This window comes from Tyto alba, unplaced genomic scaffold (genome assembly GCF_018691265.1).
Source record: "Tyto alba isolate M040663 unplaced genomic scaffold, T.alba_DEE_v4.0 Super-Scaffold_17, whole genome shotgun sequence".
NCBI lineage: Eukaryota > Metazoa > Chordata > Aves > Strigiformes > Tytonidae > Tyto > Tyto alba.
In genome coordinates this window covers 9,061,544-9,087,242 of record NW_024881279.1, presented here as the reverse complement: position 1 = coordinate 9,087,242, position 25,699 = coordinate 9,061,544, and the positions used below count along the sequence as shown (strand labels likewise).

Here is a 25,699-nt window from a genome sequence, read left to right as displayed (position 1 = left end):
TTTTAGCCTTGTTTTCATTCATCTGTGGCAATATCCTGGCACTGTGTTCCCAGGCAGAAACAAGAAAAACATTAGTGAACTCTCATTTAGCATCTTTCTAGGATCTTTTCCTAATCAGCTATCCTAAATGCAGGAAAACCAGTCTAGCTACAGAAGGGACAGGTCGCAGCCCAGCTTCTAAAACACACCTGATCTAAGATAGGCCTGGCTCACATGTGCCTCCAAACCTGGCTCAGAGCTTTTATTCTGTGGATGGAAGTGAGTGAAGATGAAGCCTGAATAAGAGACAGGCTGATCGTGCTATACAGATGCCTCATGAATGTCACCTTGCTCAGGGCAACCTCTCACGTGCAGGGCCCCAAGGGGAAAACAGACAATACATGATGACTGTAGGCAACTACTAAGATTAAAACAATTAAAACAGGAACAAAACAAACATAATGGGACAAAAACTGACAACTGTTCCAAAGAAACACCATTGGATGGAAAATCAAGCATTCCTCCTTTGCCATTAGGCCCATAAGAAATTTGTTCTACATGCAGCCAGGATGAAAAAGAGGAAACAGAAAGAAACGTTAGGAATCTTTGGAATCATGCCTGGCAGAGGGATGTTTGGAGCTGCAAAATTAAAATGATTGATGCAATTCTTCTTTTTTGTTGTTTATTTTTCTTAGAAGTATGGTAAATGGCTCCTTCACATGCCAACAAATACAAGACAGGTAAGATGTTCCTGTTTGTTTGTTTTTATAATATCAAAATTAGGATACAAGATTGATGTTGAAACAAATAAATAAATAAATAAATAGAATTAGCCCTGTATCCTAATTTACATATTTGCAAGAGAGAAAACAAACACTGGCGAGAGTGCAACAGAAAACATCTCAAAGCTGTGAGAATATATCCACCTTCATTTGGAGGGCCCCAAGTCATTTCAGAGCCTGAGCCACGCTGGATGCAAAAATTGCCTTCTGGACCATCTGCACTGTGTTCATGAGCTTCTCTAAAGATACTGCCGATATGGGAAGTGCTGAATCTAATTTGAGCTGACTTAATAAATGTAGTAATCAAAATTCTGGGGCCTCATCCACTACCAGTTGATATTTCTTTTATTCTATGGGCTGGCTTTGGTTCAGGAGCTGGGTGACCAGACAAATTAATCAGCAAATGCTCAGCTGGTTTCTAGTAATCCAGAGACCATGGATTAAATGTCTCTGCATTGGGTTATGTTAGCAAGAAAGCATAAGGCCACACATATGATTTTGGTCAAAATATTTTGATTAAAATATGTTCAATAAATAACTAAATCAGTTAAATAACTAAACCAGCATCAATCAGATTACTTAAAGCTATGGCTTCTGAGCATTTACTAGTCCCACTAAATCTTTACAACTCATATTTCTGACAATTGTATGGCAGCTGCCAAAAGGAACTGCACCTCTGACGTGACTCAGATCACCATCCCAGTTTTCAGACTGTGGTAATGCTGCTCTGAGCAGGTTAGTTTGCACGATGCACTTTGCAGGGGGCCAGCTCATGTCCAGGAGTATGGCTGTGTGCAGTGCCCAAGCTCTGCTACTAACTCAGACCCAGGGCTGTACTTTTTAATGGTTCTTCTTTTTAAAGAAAGGTCTCTGCAGATATTTCACACAACGGTAGGCAAAGGCATGTGACATCTGCAGGTCTGGGCTCAGAAATGCAGGATTTATGCCCTTTTGGACTTGCCATACATTTCGCACTTGCCAGGATCTGAATTGACTCAGTGAATGAAAATGCACACCTTTTGGAGGGCTTTTTCAAAACTGGCTTCCCACCCCTTCCAAATAGCATTTCATTTTAGGAAACACCAAAACTCTTTCCCCATGAGAACTCCCTCTGCAAGCATGGATCCAAGACAGGGTAATACCATACTCTGCAAAGCTGTGCAGTTCACATGGCACAGGATGAGTGTCCCTTCTGGATAATGCTCTGTGAAACCAATGGTTACACTACAGCAGCCCCCCTGCCATCACCTAGTACAGCAGACACATTCATAGCAAGTGGGTCATCCAGGATCCAGTTTCCAAATGCAGGGCTTGCCTAATTAGATGCTCCCATTGCAGTTCAGTGGGAGCTGGGCATTTTACTTCCCTGCACATCATGCTGAGTTTTCATATCCCTTTTCCTCCACCTCCCTCACCTCCTTGCCCCAAGCTTTAGTGGTTAACATGGCAATGGAGATTGAACTGTGTGCATACATTGATTTTCTGAGTGTTTTGGCAAAAGAAATCGAATCCAAGCTACTTACCTCAGTGCAGACCCCTTTGGTGTTGCAATGCCATAGCCTTTGGAGTCCAAGTTACCTCCCACCTTCATGGTGTCACAGGGCTTCCGCTGCTCGATGTACTCATTCATCGTGGACTCCAAGAGGTAGGCATACTTCCCTTTTGACTTCCTCACCCGGATCATTCCCTCTTCTGTTGTCCTCACAAAAACGGAGGGTTCAGCTGACTTCATGTATGTCCACATCTTCTCAAACACTGCTATTTTGGATCGCTGTGTGGGACAGCAGAAACCCAACAGAAACATTAACAGAGATTTGGGTGCCAGCTGAGATTTCCAGCTTAGACGGAACACATACCCACATATCAGATGGAACGAGGAAGGCAGAAGGGGTAACAGGATGTTTATGAACCTTCTGCTATTTTTTACACCAGGGTCCAGATCAACCCCTGATTACTGCCATGTATTTGTGTACAGCAACTGATTTTGTGGATCTAACCAAGGGCAGGGGCAAATCAAGCTGGAAATCAGGATATGGTTTCTTGTGGAGCTGCTCAGAGTAGCTCCTCAGTAGCATAAGGAAGCACACGGGTATTCCATATTTGCATTTACAATCACATCTCACGTACTGGAAACACAGCCAGTCTTCTGAGTGGCACAGAGAAAACTGGATTTTTGCTGTTCTAAGGACAAGCTCAGCAGGTCCTAACGTGATAAGGGGAAGCAAGAGAAAAAATGAGACCTGAGGTGAGGATGAAATAGAGACAGGCCTGGAGGACTTGTCAAACAAGGGACTAATCAAAATGTTTGCATTAAAGTTTCCTCTTTACCCTAAAAAATTCTTTAGTGGAGCCAGCTTCCAGGGTTCCATAGGCAATTTCTGTCTGCTTGGCCAAGTCCTCTGCACTCTCAATAGGAGAAACCATCCTTTCCACAGTGAGGAAGGCAGCCAGGTTAGCTGTGTAGGAGGATATGATGATCAAGGTGAAGAACCACCAGACGCCACCGACTATGCGGCCGGAGAGAGATCTGAACACAGAGAGGAGAGTTAAACAGGAGGAGTGTGAAGGTCCAAAAGATGCAGCTCGCTGATGCAGGACCATCATTTACCCAGGCATTTACCCAAAATCATGTTCTCCAGCCACTTCCAGGGAAAACAAAGGTCTGTCTCAGCTGTAATTAGAGGGGGGGATAAGAATTTCACAGTGGAAAAAAAAATATCAATAAACTGATTGAATTTGCTTTGATTTTCAATTCCTTTCAGAGCATATAATAATATTAACAGTAAGACATGGAGACAACTGTGAGGAAGGTTTAGCTGGGCAGGGCAATGCCCATCCAAACAGCAGCTCTGGTGAGGTCTGTGTTGTGCCACAGACCCCCAGAAAGAAGGAGAACCAGCACGGAGCCGGACTAGATATACAGGCAAGCTGGGATCACTAGGTCAGCTTCTCCATCGCCTGAAGTTTCAAAACCAAAACTCTGTGCTTTTTATAAGACATATTGAAGCTCAGAGAGGAGTTACAGCCTTAATGAATAATTTGCCTACTGACATTCTCTGTTTTGTATTCAGCAGATGGTTAGACAAGATGTTCATAATAATGCCTTAAAATTGAGATATTTTGCACTTACTGCAATCTAATAGCCAATTACCTGTAACCATTGGATAGCTATAGAGGCAAATAAGTCAAACAGGCATTAATTTATATTACATTTATATTATAATATTTTCAAAAAATTTTAAGAGTGGAAGATAATTTTAGTGATGTCAGTATTCATCCATTCTGTCTAAATTATTTATATCCTCCTCTAGATGCAGAGCACTATCCCAGACAGAATACAGCTTACAATATGATCTGATAAAGCCAGGCAGTCTGATTAAGGAGGACCTGCCCATGAGAAACACCATTTATTTCTCTATAGGGGATCATGTTTCAGCGTTGTCTTTCTGCTGACCTGAGTCGCTCCACAGAAATATGGTTTATTGGATGGTAACAGGGGTATCCCAGACCAGCTAAGGGCACTGGACCAGCTCGTGATAGCGCGTGCCATGCTGTGTCTGGGTCTGCATGAAGCCCTGGGTCCAGCTGCTGTGCAAGACTGTGAGAGTAAATGACTTTAACTTTTGTTTCATATTTGGAGAGGGATTAGGGAGGAAGACAGATATGGATTCAGCTCACACGTCTTCAGATTGATGGGGAAGAGGAAAAAAATACCTGTCTCTAATTAATCTGGATGATGTGTGCTCAGGGAAGGAAGTGCTTAGAAAAGGCACAGAGGCATTAAACAAAAGTAACTAGATAATGTCAAATACAACAATCTCTGCTGATGAAGGCCACTTTGAGCTGGCAAAATCCATTTGCATGGCAAATAATCACATTCATCTCCAGCTGCAAATTATACAGCCTTTCCTTCCTGACGAAGCTGGGATATTTCTGCAACTTGTTTCAATCCCTTCAGCAGCAGTCAGCCGGATTCTTGCCTCTAGACCCTCGACATCCTGGTGATATTCATTACTGGTTTATCCCATGGGGGCTGCCTGCTGTCAGCTGCAGATGGCTTATGCTTCCTGGCTCCACACCTAGCATTAACAGCATGAAAAAGTAACTGTGGGGTATTGAGACTGGGAGGTAACAAGGAGGGTTGGGGAGAAAAGGGAGAGGGGGCTATAGCTTCTTTCCCATGGGAGCCTTTTGGGACAGGATGCACATCTATATCATGCACCAGTCTCATCTGGGCTGTGTCTGCTTCTGGTGCTGGTCATTTCTCCTCATAACAGGAGATGCTGTGAGGAGGTGAGTGCTCACTCTCATAGACTATGGAGGACAGGAGAGGAGATAAGCATCTTGAAATGACCGCCAGCATAGCTAGGGCTTCATATGTATGATGTTTTGTTGCAAACACCACTAATGGGCAATGTTAGCCCTTATTGCTAGACTGACTTGAAGCTAGGTGCTGTGAATCTAACCTGCTGTAAACACACAGCAAAGAAAACAGCATATGGGCTCTACAGGACATCACCCTTTTGCTCTGAGGTTGTAGAGCTTCTAACACAAGGGAGCATTGGCCAGTGATGGAGGCTCTTGGAAGCTAGTGTAATATAATAAAAAATATAATAATAGCCATGATGAAACATCACACAAGCATATGCGATCCTCTGTGATGTCCCCATGGCTCAATAGCATCGAGTACAGGTTAAACAAGACAAGCTGGATTTCTCTGGATAACTGTATTGTCTAGATTTTGAGCCAATGGCTGTTACTGCTTACCACTGCAAGTGGTTGGAAAGACAGTGTCTGTTACAATCTTGTTTTGTTACTTCTGTAGACCAAGCAGGAGAGCAGCAGTGCTACCGCCATGGGACACATTTGCAAAACTGTCTTTGTAATTTAGGAGATAATGTCCCATTTCTAGAAGCGACTTCAATTTCAGGGAGCTAAAAGCCTTGTCAAAAGCCAGTGGGACATTGAATTTTGTTTATGCTCTAGTAAGAGCAGTCACAGGAGTAGAAATACCTTGTACTTTTAAGTCACTCTGAGATTTTGAAAATCACACTCCACAGCTAGATAACAGAAAACAACCTTCAACTTGACTAACAAATGTTCTGCAGCTTTAGCCCTAGCTCAAGTTAATTTCTCTTCAATAATGGGCGGTATGGGATTTAAATCCTCTTGCATGGAGAATTTGCATGTCCCCATATCCATTCAAGCATAACATGAAGGTAATCAGCTCTCTGCTGTGTGGAAACTAGTTAGCAGAGCTACAGTGAGATGGAACACACTGGTTAGTACTTTAAAGATATGTTCAGGTTTGGATGTTTGGATTTGTCTATTTGACCTCTAGATTTGTTCACATACATTATCATGGTAATACTCGTGAATAGCAGGATCTATAAAAATAATCATAATAAAATAAGAAAGGATAACAGTGAAAGAGGCTTTAATGAATGGCTAATTCTGGGATGCAGTAAGGGATGAAATAGATAGAGAGACCAGATTGTACATTTTTCAACCTATATTACTGCTTCTGCACCTACTTCTTTCCTACACAATTCAGATTAAGAGCTCTTGGTTTGTTCTTCTAGACCTGCCTGTGCTGGCTAAAATCACACTCCCCACCATACCTCAACTCCTCCCCCATCCTCTCCCTAATTTGGGATCCTGCCTGATCATCACACAACAGTAGCAAGAAGGGGTTGGTCCTTTCCAACATTACCCTTGAAGGAGTAAGTAGTAAATAATCTGCCTTCATTATTCACAGTGCACAATCTATTTAAAATTAGAACTGTCTGGAAACCAGAATTTCAGCACAGTGGAAAATTCTGAAATTGTAAATCAAACCTTAATATTCTGAATCAGAATGAAAAGATAACAGTAACAAATGTCCTCAAAAAGTAGCATTACAAAAAGGGTTGGTTTGGGTCCATCCAAGCTTTGCATTTTTCTATTACTTAATGTTTCATTTCTAAAAGGGTAAAAGGTATAATTTTATCACGGTAAACAATTTTGTTTCTGATTTCTTATTACAAATAATTTTCTTTCACCTTTTATTTTATAATACATTAAACCCTTACCTACCACACATATAATTTAAAAGATAATTCTGGAATGTGCTATCTTATATCTGTCTAATGGAAAAACTGCAGATGATCAAGCTGAAAATAATAATTTTTATTTTCTTACTTAGATGACTTTCTTTTTACCTTTCCTTGTAAAAGCAACTGCATTTTGCCAGTAGAAAATGGAAAAGAATTATAAGTTCCCTTTGTTCCCATGAAGTGTATTTTTTCTAATGTTCTAGCCTTAGCATTGATGGATTCTTCACAGAAAAAAAGAAAATCATGCAGCTATAATCTCTTATTTCTTAAAACAAAATACAGTCCTTGATGAAACAATTTGCTCTTTGATCTCATCCCTTATAGAAGATAGGAAAAGCTGACAGGAGTTTGCCTCTGCTTTGCCATTTTACTAGAAGAGCGTAATACGTTTTTGCAAAAAACAGGATCATCAGAAAACATACAAAGTAAACCTCATTGGAAACCTGTTCAAGCACTATCTCAGTTCTCTCTCACTTCTGCCTTCCCTCTCCCCAAATCCATTTCTTATGGAGAATTACACATAAACTGTCAGTGTTTTAATTAGAAGCACAAATCTGGGATTCTAAAGCCATAGTTGCTTTGGGAGGATTTCCCAGATTTGCTGTTAAATTCAATTCTAATAAAGGCTCACTTAGTCAACTGACATATTCGTCACTGAATGAATTTATGCAAAACTGTTGAAAGAAAAGCTCTAATATGTTTGTTCTACTGATTGTGGGTCAAATCCACTTTTGGTCTTCTACCCACACAGATCCTCTGATCTCCAGCACTACTCTGCTGATTTGATACTGACTCTAGATAATTTCATGGGTCTATCTGAAGATTGACTTGGTAGTGGATGAGTTGCAAACATTTTTGCAAACAAATTTTCAACATTAAACTCCATCAATGTAAATGAGCTTTGCTTCTTCTGTGTGTCACAGACCACCCGGCATGGTTGATCTCACCAATTTATCTCTGACCCTGACATGAACCTCTGATTTTCTTGAAAACTCTGTGAATAGTCATAGATAGAGGAACAAACTTAGCGTGGGGTTGTGGAGCTGGGAACAGATCTAGGTGCATCCATCACACCCATGCTGCAAAGCTGTTATCCTCTTACACTTTGCTATGCCATGGATAGTTTTGAAGAAGCTACCAACTGCTTGTCATGAAATTGGAGTGATTATAATGCATGTTTCTCTGTCCATGCTGTATTATTAACTTTTGTGACATTATTAGTTTGTGTTTACTTATTATTGAACTCTACCTCCTGGTACCAGAGTCTGAAGTCCCAACTGCAGTGCTGGGCTTAAACACAGAGTGTCAAAAGAGCCCTTACAAACACAGAATTAAGAATGTGTTCTACCGACACTCTCATTTACGTCTTCCAGCGGTACAAATTCCTTCTGCAGCTCCCTTCTCAATTTTTCTACAGAGGTAACAGCTACATATTTTGATTTCCTGTGGGTAACATTAACCAGTGAGACAGGGTTATAAAACTAAGGGTTTACAGGTACTGGGAGCCCCATGTTGTCTCTCTCCTGCTTTTGCTTTTCTTTTTCTAATTCTTGTTTCAAAAAAAAAAAAAAAAAAAAAAAAAAAAAAAGGACCAAATTTGAGAGCTTCTTAACTTTTGTATATGGGCTGGAGATCTTCTCTTTTTCATGTTTTCAGGCAAACCATGCCAGCCTATCTGACTTCTGACCCCCAAAGTCAACACACCGGAGGGAGACAATATAGACTACAGAATCCCAGCAGAAGTCCTTTTAAGAAGGAGCCTTGGGGTCACTTGCTGTGTAAATATTGCAATGACTGAACATATTGTCTGCAAATATGCAGAATCTACCAGATTCAATGCAGGATGTATATCTATGAGGCTTTAATTATAAGTCATAGTTTATTTACTGTTTCTTTCTGCCTAAGCTAATGGCCTTGGACAGCAGTATATGGTCCCTCTCCTACCATTTCATCTCTTCTTTTGCAGAATATGTTGGCATTTCTTTCTTCAATTTCCCTTTAATGGGCAAAACCTCTTTCTAAAATGAGTTTTCCTGCTTAGTCAGAAATGCATCATGCCACTTGTGGTTCTCCAGTCATTGGAGCCTGTATTGCTGCAGTGCTAAGTATAAGCATGACTACATGGAGCAGCTACGTGCTGTTTTCCAGACATTCACTTAGCATTTTGACAGACAAGAGGTACCTAACGGCCTAACCAGAGAACTAGAATCCAGGAGTGCTTTTTTTTTGTTGTTCCTTGGGAAGTCCTGACTCTTTATAGGATCCAGAGTAGCTTACTTCATCTCTCTAATTTAGTTCCCAGCTGTGGGAGAAGAGGATGAATCACATTTATGAACTTCACCTGGGTGGGTGACCTGAAGCGTTGGCCACCAGGTGGAATATACCTCTGAGCTGCTGCTTTTTCCACTTCCCCTTCCTGAGACACTCAATCCCAGCAGGTAGAGGCAGTATCAAATGGGCCCAGCTGTGCAGGGGCTAATTTATGTACTCAATATCAGTCTGCAGGCTGTGCTCTCCTGTGGTCCTCCACGGACACAAAATGCAGACTGATGATATACAATCAACACAACTCACCTGCTCAACTAACAAAGTATAGTGTTGGAAGCACTGGATGACAAGCAAACATGCACTAACATGGGCAACCAGCTCCCCTCAATATCAGCAGGACCCATGAATTTCCCACTGTATAAAAACACTCCTACAGAGAAAAACTACAGAACTGAGGTATGTCCTTCACTTGAGGGAGCCACCATCCCATATCAATCAGAAACGGCTGCTGAGATGCTTATCCCTAAACCTGAAGCATAATATACCCAACTCTTCCAGAGCACTGCCAGAAAACATTATGAAGAAAGGGCTAGAATAGACAGATGAGGTGGAACCCTAAGAAGAAAAAAAAAAAAAAAAAAAAAAAAGTATGGTTGAAAGGTAGAACAGATAGATCCAAAGAAATACACTGTCATCCTCTTAAGTACAGGCACAGTGTGCCTCTTGTTGCAAACCAGGGTAGTTTAAGGGATGAGTGTTTAGACAGAGGTTTGCTGAGAAATACGTGGTCACTTCAGGATGCTCAGCAGCTCAGGTGAAAGGCAAAGTCATCCCTTTTCTGCAGTTTTGCCAGCTTTTGCTACAAGGATGAAAACCTGATTCTTGTCATGCCTTTGAGCAAAGATTTCACTGTAAAAAAGACTCTTATATTTTTCTCACTTTGATGACATTTGTTCATTTTGCTGAGAAAAACTCACAAGGTGACAAGCATAAAATTTAGTCAGAAGTGTTTGCTGGAGCGCCCCAGGAGATTCATTACTCAGGAACTTCCTCAACCTCAGGTGGCCCCAAATTTAACAGCACTCATCCTTCTTTTTAAACAATGACCTTATGTGCTAATGTCCTTTGCTGTGTTGCTAGATTTCATATGCTCTCCTTCAGTCTCTTCAAAGGCTGCTTGATGAAAAGGCTTTTTTTTTTTTTTTTCCCCCCAAATTTATTATATTTTGGATTATATGCTACCTGTTCTTCATTTTTTTAAGATCCTCTTTAGCCATCTACATGTGCTCACAATTTAGAGCTCCATTTCTGAGACTTTTGGGCAATGTTACAATAACATATTTCAGACTTCTTCCAGGGTGCCTTGCCTTGGTTCTTTTTGCTCTGTTTTTTTGTCTGTCTTTTGTCAGATCTCCCAATCTGACAAGAGAAAGGCCTTTTCTGGGAGGAGAGTATTTTCTGCACTGGAAGATTTTCACTCTGAGCAATATTCCCAAATACACTCTTTCTTTTCTCTCTCATTTCTAATTTAAAATGTGATCCCTCACCAAGACTGTACAAGTTACCCTTTCTCTATTTTCACTTTTGAGCCTGTCTTTTTTCTACAAGGGCATACTGTATCCCTCGCAGAACTGGTGAGGAATGACTCTGGTCTCCCCAGACAGTGTTTTTTAGAAGAGCTTTATGTGCACAGGAGTGCCTGTCTTTTAACGTTAAAACTCCCAAACAGTGAAAGGAAAACATGTTCAGTGTTTCTGCTGCCCCTATTTCACCTGCTAAGATCCTTATGCTGATTTTTTTTATTTCTGAAGGCTTTGGAAACACTGCTGAGATGAAAAGCTACCCCCTCCTCCTGCCTTTCTGCAGCCTGAGATCTTGCTTCTTACTGAGAGCTTCAAGAAATGAGAAAGAAGAGAAAATTCTTCCTATGGGAGAGCATCCCATGTGCTTGACTCCTGCAGCTGGTCCCTCATGGACCCTTCTTCACATCTCATACCTATCCACAGTGTACGGGTACTTATTTTTACTGCATTTCCCTTTCACCATGAGGACTCATCTTCCCTTTTCCTTTCTACCCCACTGTTCACACATTTGTCTCCTATTATTTCTCATCAGACTGTGTTGCGAGATCTCATTGGTGTATATAACATGCTTTGAAGCTGTCCAACTAATGGTGATGTAACACTTTTGTATGTCTATAGGCTCTTTTATCTGAAGATCAAAGTAGTAAGTTATGATTACCATGATTGCATTATTGCTGCTTAGCTTTTGGATCTAAGGGTAAGCAGCAACTCTTCTGGGTAAGCATTAATCAGAATTACTGGATGATTTTATTAAATAGATTGAATGTCATAAAGTATGTTGCTGCTTAAAGAAAGGGGTGCATACACCAGCTTTATGCCCTTCCCTACCGTTTGATGATATGAATCAGGTGGCCCCTAGCTGTCACTTGGCTCCTTTGATCCAAATGAAAATGGAAAGAAAACCAAGACACCAGAATGGAGGACTTCAGAGGTGAGTCCGTGCTCTGCCTCTTCCAACTCCAGACCCCATCCAAGCACAGCAAGACTTTTGCCTCTATTTCTTAGCATGACACTCATTTTACTTTTCCCAATTACTTGGCTTCATCAAGCCTTTCACAATGAATAACCTAGCACCTGTCACATTTCAATAAATTTGTCTTCACCTGCTCACTGTTTTGGGGTGTTACAATGGACATTGCTCACTGTATATATAATATGCATTCCTGAACTTCTTGTGAAAAGGTGTTCTGGTGCTTCCCCAGGTACCAGGACAAGCAGTTGGAGAGAAATCTGGGACAAAATCAGAATAGGTGCAATAAATCCCAAACTGTAGTGGATTAGGAGAAGTACTCTGAGCCTCCCAGTGGAAGGCCATAAGGTTTTTGCCAACTCTGGGGATTAAACCAGCAAAGAGCAGCTGTGGATGCTCTGTGTGCTGTGAGCCAGAAAAACTCAAATTGAGAAGTTCAGTGCTCATTCGACTGTGTATCCAGAGAGTGTGCACATGATATCTTAGTGCTGATAAAAGTGATGTACAGCATATGGAAGAGTTATTTAAGCAGGGCTTCCCTGTGAAAAAAATGCACAGGGCTTCCCATCTTAGCTACAATATTTTTCTGGAGTGCCAACATTAAAGCAGTGTGTGACAGACAGCCTTGCAGAGAACACCACTTCAGGGAGATAGAGGTCATTCAGCTCCTCACAACCCTTATTCTTCGACAAAACCGCTTGGCATTTGACCTAGCTATTAGGAAGACACAACCATGCGCAGTCCTGACTGCAGCTCGGAGGATGTCAGACCCCAGCTGAGCCAACTGCTCAGGGATAACAAGGTTATCAAGAGGGAAGAAAATGAAAAGAGAAAGTGTATTTCTTCTACTGATTGAAAATCAGCAAGTTGCAGTACAGTGTAATAGGGAGTCCCTGGAGCCTCAGAGGGTCTCCTGCCGGAGTCACAGAGAAGGGTCCCTCAGAGGCACACCTCTAAGTCTTAGTGTCACTCACGATCCTGAGCCAGTGCACAGCATTACAAACACAAGCAGCACATACCATTTCCACACCAGAGATGCCCTAATAAAACTTCCCAATAGATTAAAAAAATGGGCAATACACTTCCCCCCTCCTATTTTTAACTTTGTTTTCAATCAAAAATATGAGAAACATTTATTTAGTCCTGAAGAAAGAGATTGCAAATATATTTTTAGCTTAATAAATCTGCTTTTGCATCAAGTGTTTGACTTCTTATTTTAAACACAGCTGGTAGAATGATTAGTGAAACCATCACTCAATGCACGGGCTTTCAGCATATTTCTTGCTGTCCCCCAGTAACCTCAGCAGTAAAGGGCTGAAGTCAGAGCTGTGGAAGAGTGGCCAGATATGCCTGATAGGGAAACTATCCCGAGGAAGTGGCTTACAGATCAGTGGAGTTAGCATTCATTACCTCTGCAGCATTTAGAAATTTTCAGATGGCAGAGCATGGAAATTCAAAAGACTCATTTTTTCCTTTACATATGAAATTGCAGTTTCCCAACAATATTCTCTCAGCTGATTATTTCCTCCTTCTGAGTCCTCTGTATCCTTCAGCATTTTTCCAAATGAAAAAGAGGATAGCAAGGATGACTATTTTAAAAGAATTTCCATTCTCCCCTGGCTGCCACATTTTGGTTGCCATGGAAGTGCGCAAACTCTAAAGGGGACTGTTTAGTTAGATATTGTGCAATTTGTCAAGCTGCTCCTCTGGTGAGTCACTTTCCCTGGTTAAGTGCATTTCAGAAATAAGTGTGGTCATCAGTTCCTGGTGATTTGCAAGTACTGCTGTTACCCTGTGACCTGAATTTCCTCTCCCTGGACATAATTAACTTTGCCATGTAATTGCAAAATCATTTGGTACACTTTTAAACAAAAAGAAGACTTTTCCAGCAGTTGAAATCATAACTTCTAACTCTTATTCTTAAAGACCAACCGCAGCTCACCAGTTCAATCAAACTGTCAAAAATAAATGATCCTGAGTTTTGTCCCCGTGGACAAGCCTCTAATCTTCCCAGATTCACACCAACCTTGTTCCCAGCCCGGCTCATCTGCCTTGTCCCCCAGGGCAGCCCCAGCATGTGCTGCATGGTGCACATGCTCCCCAAGGAAATGACAAGATGCTCCTCCCTTCCTTGCAAAAATATGCCCCTTGCCTCGAGACTGTGCAGAGAATCTAACTGGCAGTCAGCAATCCGGTCTGTAGGAGCCAGTACAATGTCTCCCATATCCCCAAAGTGGCTTTAGCAAGCCCTGCCAGTGAGCTCCACTCCATTGCCCCCAGATCTTCCTGTGAAAACAGTGCAAGGAAAAAAAAAAAGCACAAATCTTTTCTCATAGCCTGTGGGATTCCTGTCTTGGGAGAGCTTGCACAGCTCTCCAGTGACTCTCCAGGACAAGTTAAGTCTGGTTTAAGGTTATAATGGGGACCTCAAGGACAGCAGTGTAACTGTACATCAGAGTAAAAAGACAGGCAGATGTTTGGAGTGTCAGAGAAGACATCTTCTGAAATCAAGAAGAGTCACCAAATAAACACTGAGGCTCAGCTTTCATTTCAGGAAGGAATTCAAATCCTTATAATTGCTAAGTGCAGCTGGTTCTAATTTCCCTAATTTAAAATTTTTAGCAAAATAAGTACCCTGCAAATGTAAGTTAACAAAGGACAGAACGGAAATAATTCCCTTGAAACAACCCAAATCAAACCTCTCACTAAAAAAAAGAAAATTTTTGTCTCAATCAATTTCTGATTTAGATTTTGTCTAAAACCAGATAAAATCTTTCAATACTAGATACAGATTGATGAAATTCAGAAGTGCTACTATTTTTCAAAATCTCTAGAGGCTAGTTTAGGAAAAAAAACCTCAACTTGTGGAGCAATTCTGCTGTTATTACCACTAGCTCTATGGCTAAAGTCTCTTGTGATTTTTTTCAATTGATCTAAAAAGAAATGTAAATAAACAGGAAAAATAGCAGAAGAAGATGTTCAGCATTAATTACAGGTGCATAAAAAATGCCATACTTGCTCTTCTACAGACAAACCACTATGATTGAGTACATCAGAGAGCCTGCAAAGGAGTGCAGTGAAATACAAGCCCGGCTGCACACTGTATAGATCAGCGCACTGTTTCCATGCCACTAAAAACAAATAATGATGTCCACAAGATGTCTATAAATAATAGATCATGTCTATTGACTGGATAGCCACCAGCATTTATATCTCTCCTTCCCACTTCAGAGTGCATTCATTCATCTTCTCTGTGAGCAAACCTCCCTAAGCAGCATGTTCCCCCCAACCAGGGGGGTCAGTGCTTGGCACATGCCCCTGCTCCCTGCACTGGGTCCAGGTCTGGACTCTGCAGGCAACTTAAAACCCATTTAACTCTTATCCCAAGCCAGCTAAAGGGTAGATCGCATCTTGCACCATGTCTCCTTGCATGCAATAAAAACTCACAGTCTTTAGGGCACACTTGTGTGGCCCAAATATTTCCCAGTAGTGGTCCCCTATGGCGCCTCGCACAGAGCAGCACAGAATCTCTTCCTGCTTGGGCAGCCCTCTGATGCTCTTGAATCATCCCCTCTCAAGTCTGGGTCTCTCCTAGATGCAGGCGGTGATGAAAGATTCATGCATCATTTCACTTCCAGAGTAGGCTGACCAGGGCATCTCCAGCTCTGTTCTCAATCATGTAGATTATAATGAGCAATTTCAATCTGTGTTGCCCAGGTATTGTGACATGATAACCTATTGTGTCATGATATAACTGTACATTTCCCTTCTACTCACATTATGTTTTGATCTGAATCCAAAATATATGTGTTTTGTTTCCACAACACAGTACAAAGAGAGCCCCAATGAAGCTGGGTTTATTTTTGGAGATCCCTGTTTAATTTTCCTCTGGCAGGGCACAAAGGATGGCTGCATTTAATGGGTGATACTGTGTCATATTTATCCTTCTGTTAAACTCCAGTGGGAACAAGACTCCTATAGTCACTTAGCTGAGAGAAACTGTGTACATTCTCTCTCAGGGTATCTTCAAAGGAAGAATAAATGCCTTTCTGGAATGTCTATTTTAGCCAAATGTATTTAATTTTAGTCAAACATAAGTTTTCTGAGTCACAGGAAGAGTAACTGTATTAAACTTAATAGTATCCAATATACAGGAAGTGTCTTTTGGGCTCAAACCATATGAAGCAACACATTTTGCAACAAAAAATAGAAGATCAATCTAGGAAAATGACAAGAGAAATATATTTTCCTCCCTGATTTTTTATCCTTCTCACAACAATCAAATAATTTATTTTGTAGAAAATGATGGGTCAGATGAAAAATTCGGATGCCTCATTTTGCTGCAAAGGAGGTTGGGAAGCCCAGACATCCCCTTGGTCTCCTTCTCAAAGGCCTTGGGTCCATCCTGAACAAGGAAGGGCAGCAATGCGCTGGATGTTATCAAGGACCCACTCTCCACAGCTGCTACACACTGGGGTTATTTTAAGCTCTAAAGACAATTTATCAAATTACATTTCTGAAAAATGGTACAATGCGAGTCATATTTACTTCACATTTCTCTTGCTGCAGGCTCTTGTTATTGGCTGTGGGATATTTATTACCTCGATGCCTGCTCTGAGAATCTCCTTTCTGGGTCTGTATTTCACATTTAATGAGTGCTTTTGCAATTTCATGACTGTTTTCTGAAGTTAAGGTGGCGCTTTGCAAAGCCTAATGGTTTATGGCCTGTTTCAGACTTCACCAATTTCTGCCCATTACTATGTACATGAAACTACTCACAACTACAAAATGCTGCTTCTCCCTGGATACATTCTGCTATGCATCAATCAGTCTTTGGAAGCACACACTTTAAGGGCAATGACAGGGACCTTCTCTCCTCAACCAGGACAAATTAGTCCACGTGGTCGTGACCGAACCACAACCAGTGGGGCCACTGTTCAGTGATGGTGCTGGAGGGGAACCAGAGACTCCAGTGGGAGATGTCCAAGAGCTCACAGCCTCCTCTGATTGAAGCTATGAACCTACAACTGAGTCATCCCATTCATGGCTTAGAAGGGATGGATTCCTTGTTCATGCTCATGTTGCAGCATCCAAAGACACCACACAGACTGCTACCAGGTCCAGCTGGGACTCTCCATGACTGGTTACTGCCCGGCCTTTGTCACACTCACCCAGTTTATGCCTAGATATGAAGGTTTCAGAGCTTCAAGGACACCAGTTGGCCTCACACTCGGCAGCCTCACTTCTCAGGAAAAGAGGCTATGAGCACATAACCCACAGCTACTCTCTGACTTGGCCATCTGCAGGTCATCAAATTCACAGTGTATCTTTAAAGTGCTTGGTAGGTTGTGACCAGCATACCTAAAAGCCTGATTAAAATTTTGGCTAGTAACACCATCCTTAAAAAGGACACCACTTTTCCTTCAAAAGCAAAGTTTTGTCTCTGTTAGGGACTGAAGCTCCCTGGGGACTGGTCTGAGACTGAGGAACACACATTTAAAAGAGCAAGGAGTTGCTGTAAACCTCACCACCTGCTGTACTGAGTGATGTGTCTGTGGTTTTGATCTTACATTTTTTTTGTGGTAAGTACATAGTGGCATATGCACTTAAGCATGCTCTGGGAAAAAAAAAAACAAAAAAAAAAAACAAAAAAAAACCAAAAACAAAACCAAAAAAAAAAACCCAAACCAAACCTCCAGACAAATTTCCCCTACTCCTTTCCAAAACAAAACCGAAATAAACAACCCAGAACCTCTACAAAAACAAAATACACCCCTGCACTTGCTCCTTTCTGCTGGGGAGAGAATGACAGAACAGATGTATAACAGAAGCTATTTCTGTTGGTTAATACATTACTGAGGAGATGCTGAGAGATTGTAGTGATAAGTTTAGAAGCAACCATATAGGAGATATATTGGAAAAGAGCAGATCCCCACCTGCCCACCACGTCGTTCTACCAATCATTCATATCTAACTGATGTGTCACAGAAATCCTGCACTAGGTTCGTGTGAAAAATGCATGTGAAATATGGAGTGCGTTCAGAGCCTTTCTGTACAACAACATCCTACGGAAATTCTCACTCTTCTGCTTCCTCCTTGCTTTCACATTTCACAGAAATGTCCCCCTCCACTTGCAACCATCTCAAGGAGCTGCACTCAGATTACTGGGAGTTATAATAATTCCCATATTTCATTTTTCAAATTTTCTCTTCTTGCAAATATTTGTAGTCAGAATGTGCTCTTGTGATCCATGTGAAAATATTGGTTTCAATAAAATCGTAATTTCCATTATCAGGCTGATCAAATTAATAACATTAAAATAACAATGACAGAAACATTCTAATTTCACATTTCAAAGCAAAATAAAACAACACTTTGAAATAGTGATTCAAAACAAGTTGTTTAGCTAGAGCAAATCTTGTTATCTGAATCAAAACCACTGATCTTTCCCTGACACTTTTTAATAAGGATATTTCCAAATTTGCTATTATATTCTATAAGTCTGAGATTTTCACCTCTCCACACTCCTCCTTGGAACAGAAACTAGCTATTGAAATGTCCCCAGAGGAAGACATTCTCTTTCCTAAATAAGAATAATGATGACAAGAACAATGAGAATGAAAATCACAATAAGCTGATCCTAATGCACAGAGCTCTATTATGAGACAGTGATAAAGTTGAAATTCCCTCTGCTGAGAAGGCTTTCTGAATGCTCCACCTGGACTCCTACTAATCAGTGATCAGATGATAAAACATATTCATAAAACCTGTCACTATCAAAATGCCCCGCAGGCTCTTATTTCCCTGCTTTCCCAAGCTCATTAGTATCTGGACAAATTGGCATCCGGTAGCCAACAAGCTGGTGCCTGGCTTCCCTCTGCCATCCTGCGGGAGCTGTGCTGGGCTGCGCAGAGTTGCCTCCACTCACCGATGGAGTTGTGCCTCCTTCTCATCCCCTGACCTCCGATGACATCCCAGCATGCAGGAAATTAACTTCTTCCTACTGTACACCCACAAGACATGTATCTCTGCTGAAATTTCCTTTGAAAAGAAGGGAGACAAAGCCCAAAAATGGAAGGATGGGAGAAAAAGAAAACAAAAGGCCTCTTTGCTGTCTGTTTTTATAAGAGCATCACTTCAGATGTCACCATGGCATGTAAATACAGAAATGCATATACTGCCTGTAAATTCATTCTCATGATTGGCAGTACCTCTGGTTTGAGTCAAACTTGGCCAAAAATGTTCTTAGCCTAAACTTGGACAAGTGTGCCCCTCAGAGCCGTGGAGAGGGTGAACGAGAGCTGTGTCCTACAGCATCTAGCAGCTCTGATGCTTGACTTATCCATATGTGTTCCTTCCAACCAACAGCCAGAGCAGACCTCTGGGGAGTGATGGGTACATATGATCCACCTCCCAGGCCACAGCTCATTAACCATTTTTCATTCTTCCAAAATCTAAGTGCATCTTCCCTGGACACAAAACACAAGAGGTGTCAAAAACCTTATCCCTGGATCACCTCTGATCCTGCCTCATATGAATATACACATATTACAAGAAAGATTACTCAGTTATTACAGACATTATTAATTGAACTTATAATTTGTACAAATAATAGGAAAATCTATCAAAGCCCCACTTGCAGATGTTTTGTTCCTATGCTTTTAATGCTTTTTCTTTCATTTTTGAATGCTTTTGTATGAACAAGGCATTGAGAAGATATGTGTATCATGGGCTCCTACCATAGGCAAAATCTCTGTAACAAGACTCGTGCAAATATATCTTTCAAAAATGAAGGCGGTATTTCTAGACATCATTTACAAATAAGTCTCTGCTTGTGTCTCTGTCACAGATTTACATCTTCTGCATTTCAAGCAGTTTTCCAGCCACTTTATATTGTGTCAGCTTTTCCAAGAAAAATTATCTAAAAGTAAACACAAGGGCCATTCACCAAAAAGTCCCTTTAGGAACCCTTTGGATTTGGGTCCTACTGAACTATCAGGCAGTAGAACCATTGACTGAAATGGGAACCAGAAGGAAAACTCAGTACTTCTCTGACCTTTGTAAAGACCAGTAATACTTAAAGCCATTTGGTGTGCTCCATAATCTTTGTCAGACCATATATCCTTTCACTGTGCACTTACTGTATTATTTCTCCCTACTTCACTGGAATTTTATAGCTTCCCTATAACGCTGGAATGACATTGTTTCTAACAGCAACAGACTAAATGACTGAAAAAAAATTGATTGCAGTTAGGTGGCTTTAGAACATCTTGTTTATATTTCTGTAAATTTCCTCAAAAGAACTCCCTAGGATAAATTCAGAATGGTATTTTTATGGTCTCAAGTTTGAGGTCCCAAGTTCCTGTCTGTGAGACCTGTGAACCCTTGGGTCCTTTCTGAATCTGTAACTAATTCAAGGAAGTACACTATGGTTCAGGAAGGAAGGTCAAAGAAGAACCTGTTCAGCTCCAAAGCACGCAGAAAGATTAAACCACATGAACTGGAACAAGATTTATTGGGGAAAGCAACCCACCTTGGAGAAATATCACATCCTTGCTGCATGAAAGCTCCTAGGGAGAACCAAAGACTGTTGAATATTCCAAACTCATTTGTCTGGTCATTGGCTGGCTGGTCCCGTCCTTCCTCGAATTCTTCAGTGTGCCACTCGTAAGGGCTGAAGCGACTCACCAGGAAGAGGACCACACTCACTCCAATGTAGGCAAAAACAATGCACATCCATATCTCGTAAGCCAAAGGATCCAGAAAGGAAAAAACTCCTGGTTTGGACTTCTGAGGTTTTTTTATCATGATAGAAATACCTAAACTCATGAACGGTTTGGAAAAGTCTATAACTTCTTCTCGAACCAGAGTGATGGTTAGTGGTGCCACAGCCACATCCGCCCTCTGAAAAGGGGAGACAGAAAAGAGGTTTGCATTTTGAGGATAAAATATATCTACTAACTCTAGCTTATGTTCCTTTGATCTCTGTTTACCCCCACTATCTCAGAAGAAATCAGACAAAACCAATTTGAGAGAAATGTTAAGAAGAAGCAGGCCACAATATTGGTGGATTATTTCTATTTTATACCTGCTGATTACCAGTTCTGTTTTGAAATCACAGCATTTTCTTTTTGCAGGCACCTAGCTCTTCTTGTCTGATTTATCCACTGATGTCACAGTCTGATGCAGATGATTTTCACTAAAAGAGCTTTATCATCCAGACATCAAAAGAGGCAAGGAAAGGCCAATTGCCTGAAAAAGGATGCCAGGATGTTTACTTCCATCAGGAACTGCTTTTTGATTGCATAACTGATGCAGGAAAAGAGGAAAAATGCTCCAGTGACAGTGATGTGCACTTTCCACTTTTCAATCAGTCTTGAAAATGGAAAGGGAAATGTATTGAAATGGCTGTCAGCATATACTGGGGAGCTACCAGCAAGAGACAGATCATTCCTCACTCAAATACAGTGACAGAGGCTTGGGCACTGATGCTCCCTACACTAATTTCCCCTTTTGCTACAAGACAAAATTAGACCATTCTGGAGGATGACCTAAACACCACAGTTTGCTAGACTGAACTAGGTTTAGAAGTGTAGGGTGCATGGGTGTATCTGAGGTGGTGGAAATGAGTTACTAGACAGAAAGTAGTCTAGTTCTACTGTTCACCAGTCATATGTTCAGTGTTTGAAATCTTCTCCTTCTTTCATTCTTCCATTATCATGCAAATATAAAATAGAGTAAAATTTGGAGATTCTACCCATGGGAAAGTTTGACCTTTCAATGCTTGCTCTTCCAAAAATGGGAAGAAAAAGAAACTTGGAACTGTTGAAAGGAAACATTTTGACATTTCCATAGGCACAAAATGTGTTGTCCCTCCCTAAATTAAAATGTTCTACCTGAGCTGGTTATTTGCATTACCGGAGCCAAAGGCCTCAAGACAGCTTAGGATGACAAGCCAGGGTTCTTTCTTACTCCAGGGCTTGAATGTGTTCTCAAGTACCAAGAGCTAAAGAAAATGGATGAGGTTGGAAACTCACCCCATAAACGAGTTCTCCCACCATGCCGTTCCACGTTTTGGTGTCGGGGTCCCGGGCTCCATACTTCCCATCTCTGACAATCTCCAGCCTGTAGTGGTAACCAACATGCTTTGCGATCTCAGCAGCAAGTTCCACACAGTAGCCTTCATATCTTTCATTGCCTTCAAACTGGTTGGCATTCTTCTTAAGCATCACATATGGGTCTTCCTGGCACAGAGAAGACCAATATTGAGCCACACTCCACATCTGAGAGATGAACATCGGGGGCTCAGACTAGAGCCCAGTGTGCAGCTTCCAGTCCCCTTGCAAAGCTCTAGCTTTGTGTTCCTGTACCGTAGGGCACAGTCAACAGACAGTGGGACTAGTTTAGAAGGTATGAAGTGTGATTTTTATTGTGGTATTTTCTATATATTCATGCAGAATCTGTGTGCAGCTTCTGGAGTGATGGACCCAAGGAGAATGGAGTAGCTGGGAGAATTTGGGCAACAAACCTTTCAGTGCAGTTCTGCAAGGGATATTTAGTACTTCTGAGCCTTGAATTTTTAAAGGCATGTCTGCCTTTGTGGGCACAGGCAGAATCAAATCTGCTGGACAGGAGACAGCCTTAAGATGTTTAACTCAATTTGGGTATTGTGTATTATCGATAGAATCACAATAAGCATTCAACAAACAAGTTAGTAAAATTTCATGTTTCTGCAGGGTAAGAGTGTACAATGACACAATACATGATACCATACATTATGGGGTACCTATTACTCCTTCATGATTATAGTGGAGATTTGTTTTTAAAGCTATGATTCAGCCTCTCTCCACAATACAGCTTATCCTTCCCAAAATTACAGCCCCCATTCTGTGGGCTAAATACAAAGCACAGGTATAATGTTCCTAATTTATCTATGCTGATGCCTCTGCTATCTTGTCATAATCTTTTGTATTTTGTACACTTAAGCATGAGAGCTCTTTAATACCTATTTAATTAGCCACAGCAATTTTCAGATACCTTTATGGACCCAGCAGGAAACTGTAAGTGCTGTTATTATTATTATTGTTATTGCTATTATAAAAATGATAGAGTACAAAGGAGAGAACATGAGGGGGAAGAGGGAGTCTGCACATCAGGAAGATGGGGGAAAGGGAGAGCTGGGATGGAAGTCACAGCACTTACTAGGATAGTTGTGACTATGTAAGTCCTGTTCTGGAGGCTTGTAGACTCATTGCCGCTTTGAGTATCTATGGCTGCTGGAACCAACTTCTCATCTTCATTCCAATAACCAATCTGCCGAATACAAAACCAGGATATGTCATTGATATCTCTTTGTATTATTAACCAAGATATGGTAACAAGGTCATCCAAGCAGGATCAGCTCTCTCTGTATGTTCATACCCAACCGAAGTACTCCTCTCCTGATTCTTGTTGTCTTTTGCCAGGGGGACCAGGAACTTCCCCATCCTATAATACCTTCAGCCTGAAAATAATGTGTGTGATATGCTACAGTAGCAGAGTATTTGTAGGCATGTAAAAACATTTAGCACACAATACTGGGGGATTCTTGCCATTCCCTGCCTCATCCCTACGTTGATAGTTTACACTTCCCCTGTGTGACTTCTGAATATTTTTATAATGGTGAGCATGCCTGCTGCAAGTCCAGATACTACAGCGTGATAAAATCCTATCCTGCAGCTGAAAGCCTGCATGAACACAGGACTGACTCTCAGGACATCTTGAGACAACGGGACAAAAAATCAAGTAAGAAACAAAACCCCAAACCTGGCCAAGGTCAAAAAGTTTGGGGTTATGAGTAAACTGAACACTTGTAATGAGAATAACTCTCATGCTAAATTGTACTTATTAGTAATCAGGGATTTGGGCTGATCTATGACTGCTTGCAGGTAAGCAGAGTGCCACTGAATATCACTAGGGAGATCATTGTTGAGGATATCCTCTTTGAGGACTTGATTTTATAAGAGGTTTTCCATCATCTCATGTAAGTGTGAGGTTGCTTGAGCTCTGCTCATGTGAAAGGGATTTATTATCACAGTAAATGGGAAAGGGTATTAACACAGGGCATGACCAGGAGCCTGCTGATGGCAGATTAGAGATCATAACAGCTCAGGAGAAAAAATCTACTCAGGCTTCTCATCTCTCTTCATTGCACAGATAAAAAGAAAGGAAAGTGAGGAAAGAGCTTCCAAAGCTCTGCCCTAGGGCAACATAAATGGAGACACGTATGTTTGTTTTGCATCTCTAACCTGGTGGAACTAAAATACAATATGCATCATGGCAGTGATTTACATGTCTTCCAAATAAATATCATTTCTGTCAGTAAATACACAGCAAAATCAAGACAGTTAATCATTCTGTGTCTTCTCCTCTAGACTCTCTCCAGATTGCCAACTTGAAGCTCAGAGCCCCAAACTAGACATAATACTGAATCTGCACTCTTATGAATACCAAATAGAGGAGGAAGATTACTTTGTATGTCTTCAAAATTACATTTTTATTTCACAATGAGAAATTTGCCTTTTTTTTGGTTGACTGTGATGGGCTCTGATCTCACATGGGCTGCTTTCAGGTGTAAATATGAATTGGGGGTAGGGGCTATAAATGTGGAACTTTCATTATTTGCAGTTATTCTTAGCTTCAAACAAGTATGATATTTTATTTTTTCAAGGGACTGAGGGGGTGCAGAGGTATTCAAGTGAATAATCCATTGAAAAATATTTAGTAGCTCTCCTCCTTTATTAATGGAATAACTGAGTTATTCTTTGTTTTTCAAATAAATAGTATCTAAAGTGGCACATAAATGCAGAGAGTCAGATTTTCAAAACTATTAGTGTTCCAGGGGCTCAGCACCCCTGAACAAGGCTAGATTTTTCAAGGTTCCTGGGATATAGAAAAGGATCAAGACTCCAGAACAACACAAATGTCTGTATAGCTATAAGGACATGGTTAGTGGTAAAACTCTTCACTTCAAGGAGACCAGAATTAGGTCAACATAAAGGGTTCATCTTCAATGGTTAGGGTAGATAGCTTCTGCCTGTCTCTGCCTTGGCTCATCCTTGGAAAGGAAAAGTGGGAGAGCAAAAAAACAGACAGTCATGGAGCTGGGCCTGAGCCAATGTGTCTGCCAATAGCAACACTGAGTGGGCCAAGATTTTACTATCGTGGAAATTCCTGTCCCACAGCTGAGATGCCCTTGTTGCTCTTGATAACCCCTTCCATATGTTGTATTTTTTTAGTAATTTACCATGAGTTCTTCCTAGTGCTTGGCTTTGCTCATGCAGAAAGCTGCGAATAGACTTGTGGTGACTCCACATGCAAGCTTTCATGAGCAGAAAACTCTGTTGAGACCTAGCCACACCATAACTCAAACACTGGGCTGGTGCCTGACACAGGATTTCAGGTCACTCTCTACTTTACCTTTCTGATTCCATCATGTTTCATCTCAATCACATGGAGGGTGTAATTGGTCCTCCGCCCCTTCTCATTAAACTGAACGTTGCCAGACAATCCTTCAAAACGGACCTTAAAGACACAAATATCAATGAGGAGACCAAATTGGTCAGCATCCCATGCAGTGGTGATTTGGAATCAAGTAAGAGGTGAGGGTAGGAAAGATGGAGAGTGCAGTCATGTCTCAGATGTGTGCAGGTGAGACGGGACATCTATTTGACACTGTGCTTTAGCTTAGGTCCACTCTCTACTGTGTGCCTCGCCATGTACGCAGCCTTTCTCTCAACTTACCCTTTATCTTATAAACCCTTTCCCTTAAACTTAGTGGTCTATTGCTGAGGTCAGCGGTGCATAAGAACTAGATCATGTGTGTGAACCCATCACCTCTTGGTATGTGACAGTGAGCTAAATCAGCTCAGAACTCCTTGAGTTTTGTGTTTGTTCATGTTTTCTAAATCTGATCTGGAGTCAGGATTTGGTAAAGAATTTGTCAGTCCAAATCAGAAATTGTATTTAGAGAAAATATGGAAC

At 41.2% G+C, this 25,699-nt stretch overlaps 1 protein-coding gene across 2 annotated transcripts in view; it reads right to left on the bottom strand.

The window, feature by feature from the left end:
• Nucleotides 1-25,699, bottom strand: part of GRIA1 (glutamate ionotropic receptor AMPA type subunit 1) — a 126,645-nt gene that overhangs the window by 15,387 nt on the left and 85,559 nt on the right. For both annotated transcript variants that reach the window (XM_042790063.1, XM_042790062.1), the window contains exons 8-13: nucleotides 25,136-25,240; nucleotides 22,880-22,990; nucleotides 21,715-21,921; nucleotides 20,211-20,581; nucleotides 3,090-3,288; nucleotides 2,285-2,532 (exon numbers count right to left, since the gene is read on the bottom strand). In XM_042790063.1, the coding sequence (XP_042645997.1) occupies nucleotides 2,285-2,532; nucleotides 3,090-3,288; nucleotides 20,211-20,581; nucleotides 21,715-21,921; nucleotides 22,880-22,990; nucleotides 25,136-25,240 (1,241 nt within the window). The remainder of the gene's footprint in view (nucleotides 1-2,284; nucleotides 2,533-3,089; nucleotides 3,289-20,210; nucleotides 20,582-21,714; nucleotides 21,922-22,879; nucleotides 22,991-25,135; nucleotides 25,241-25,699) is intronic.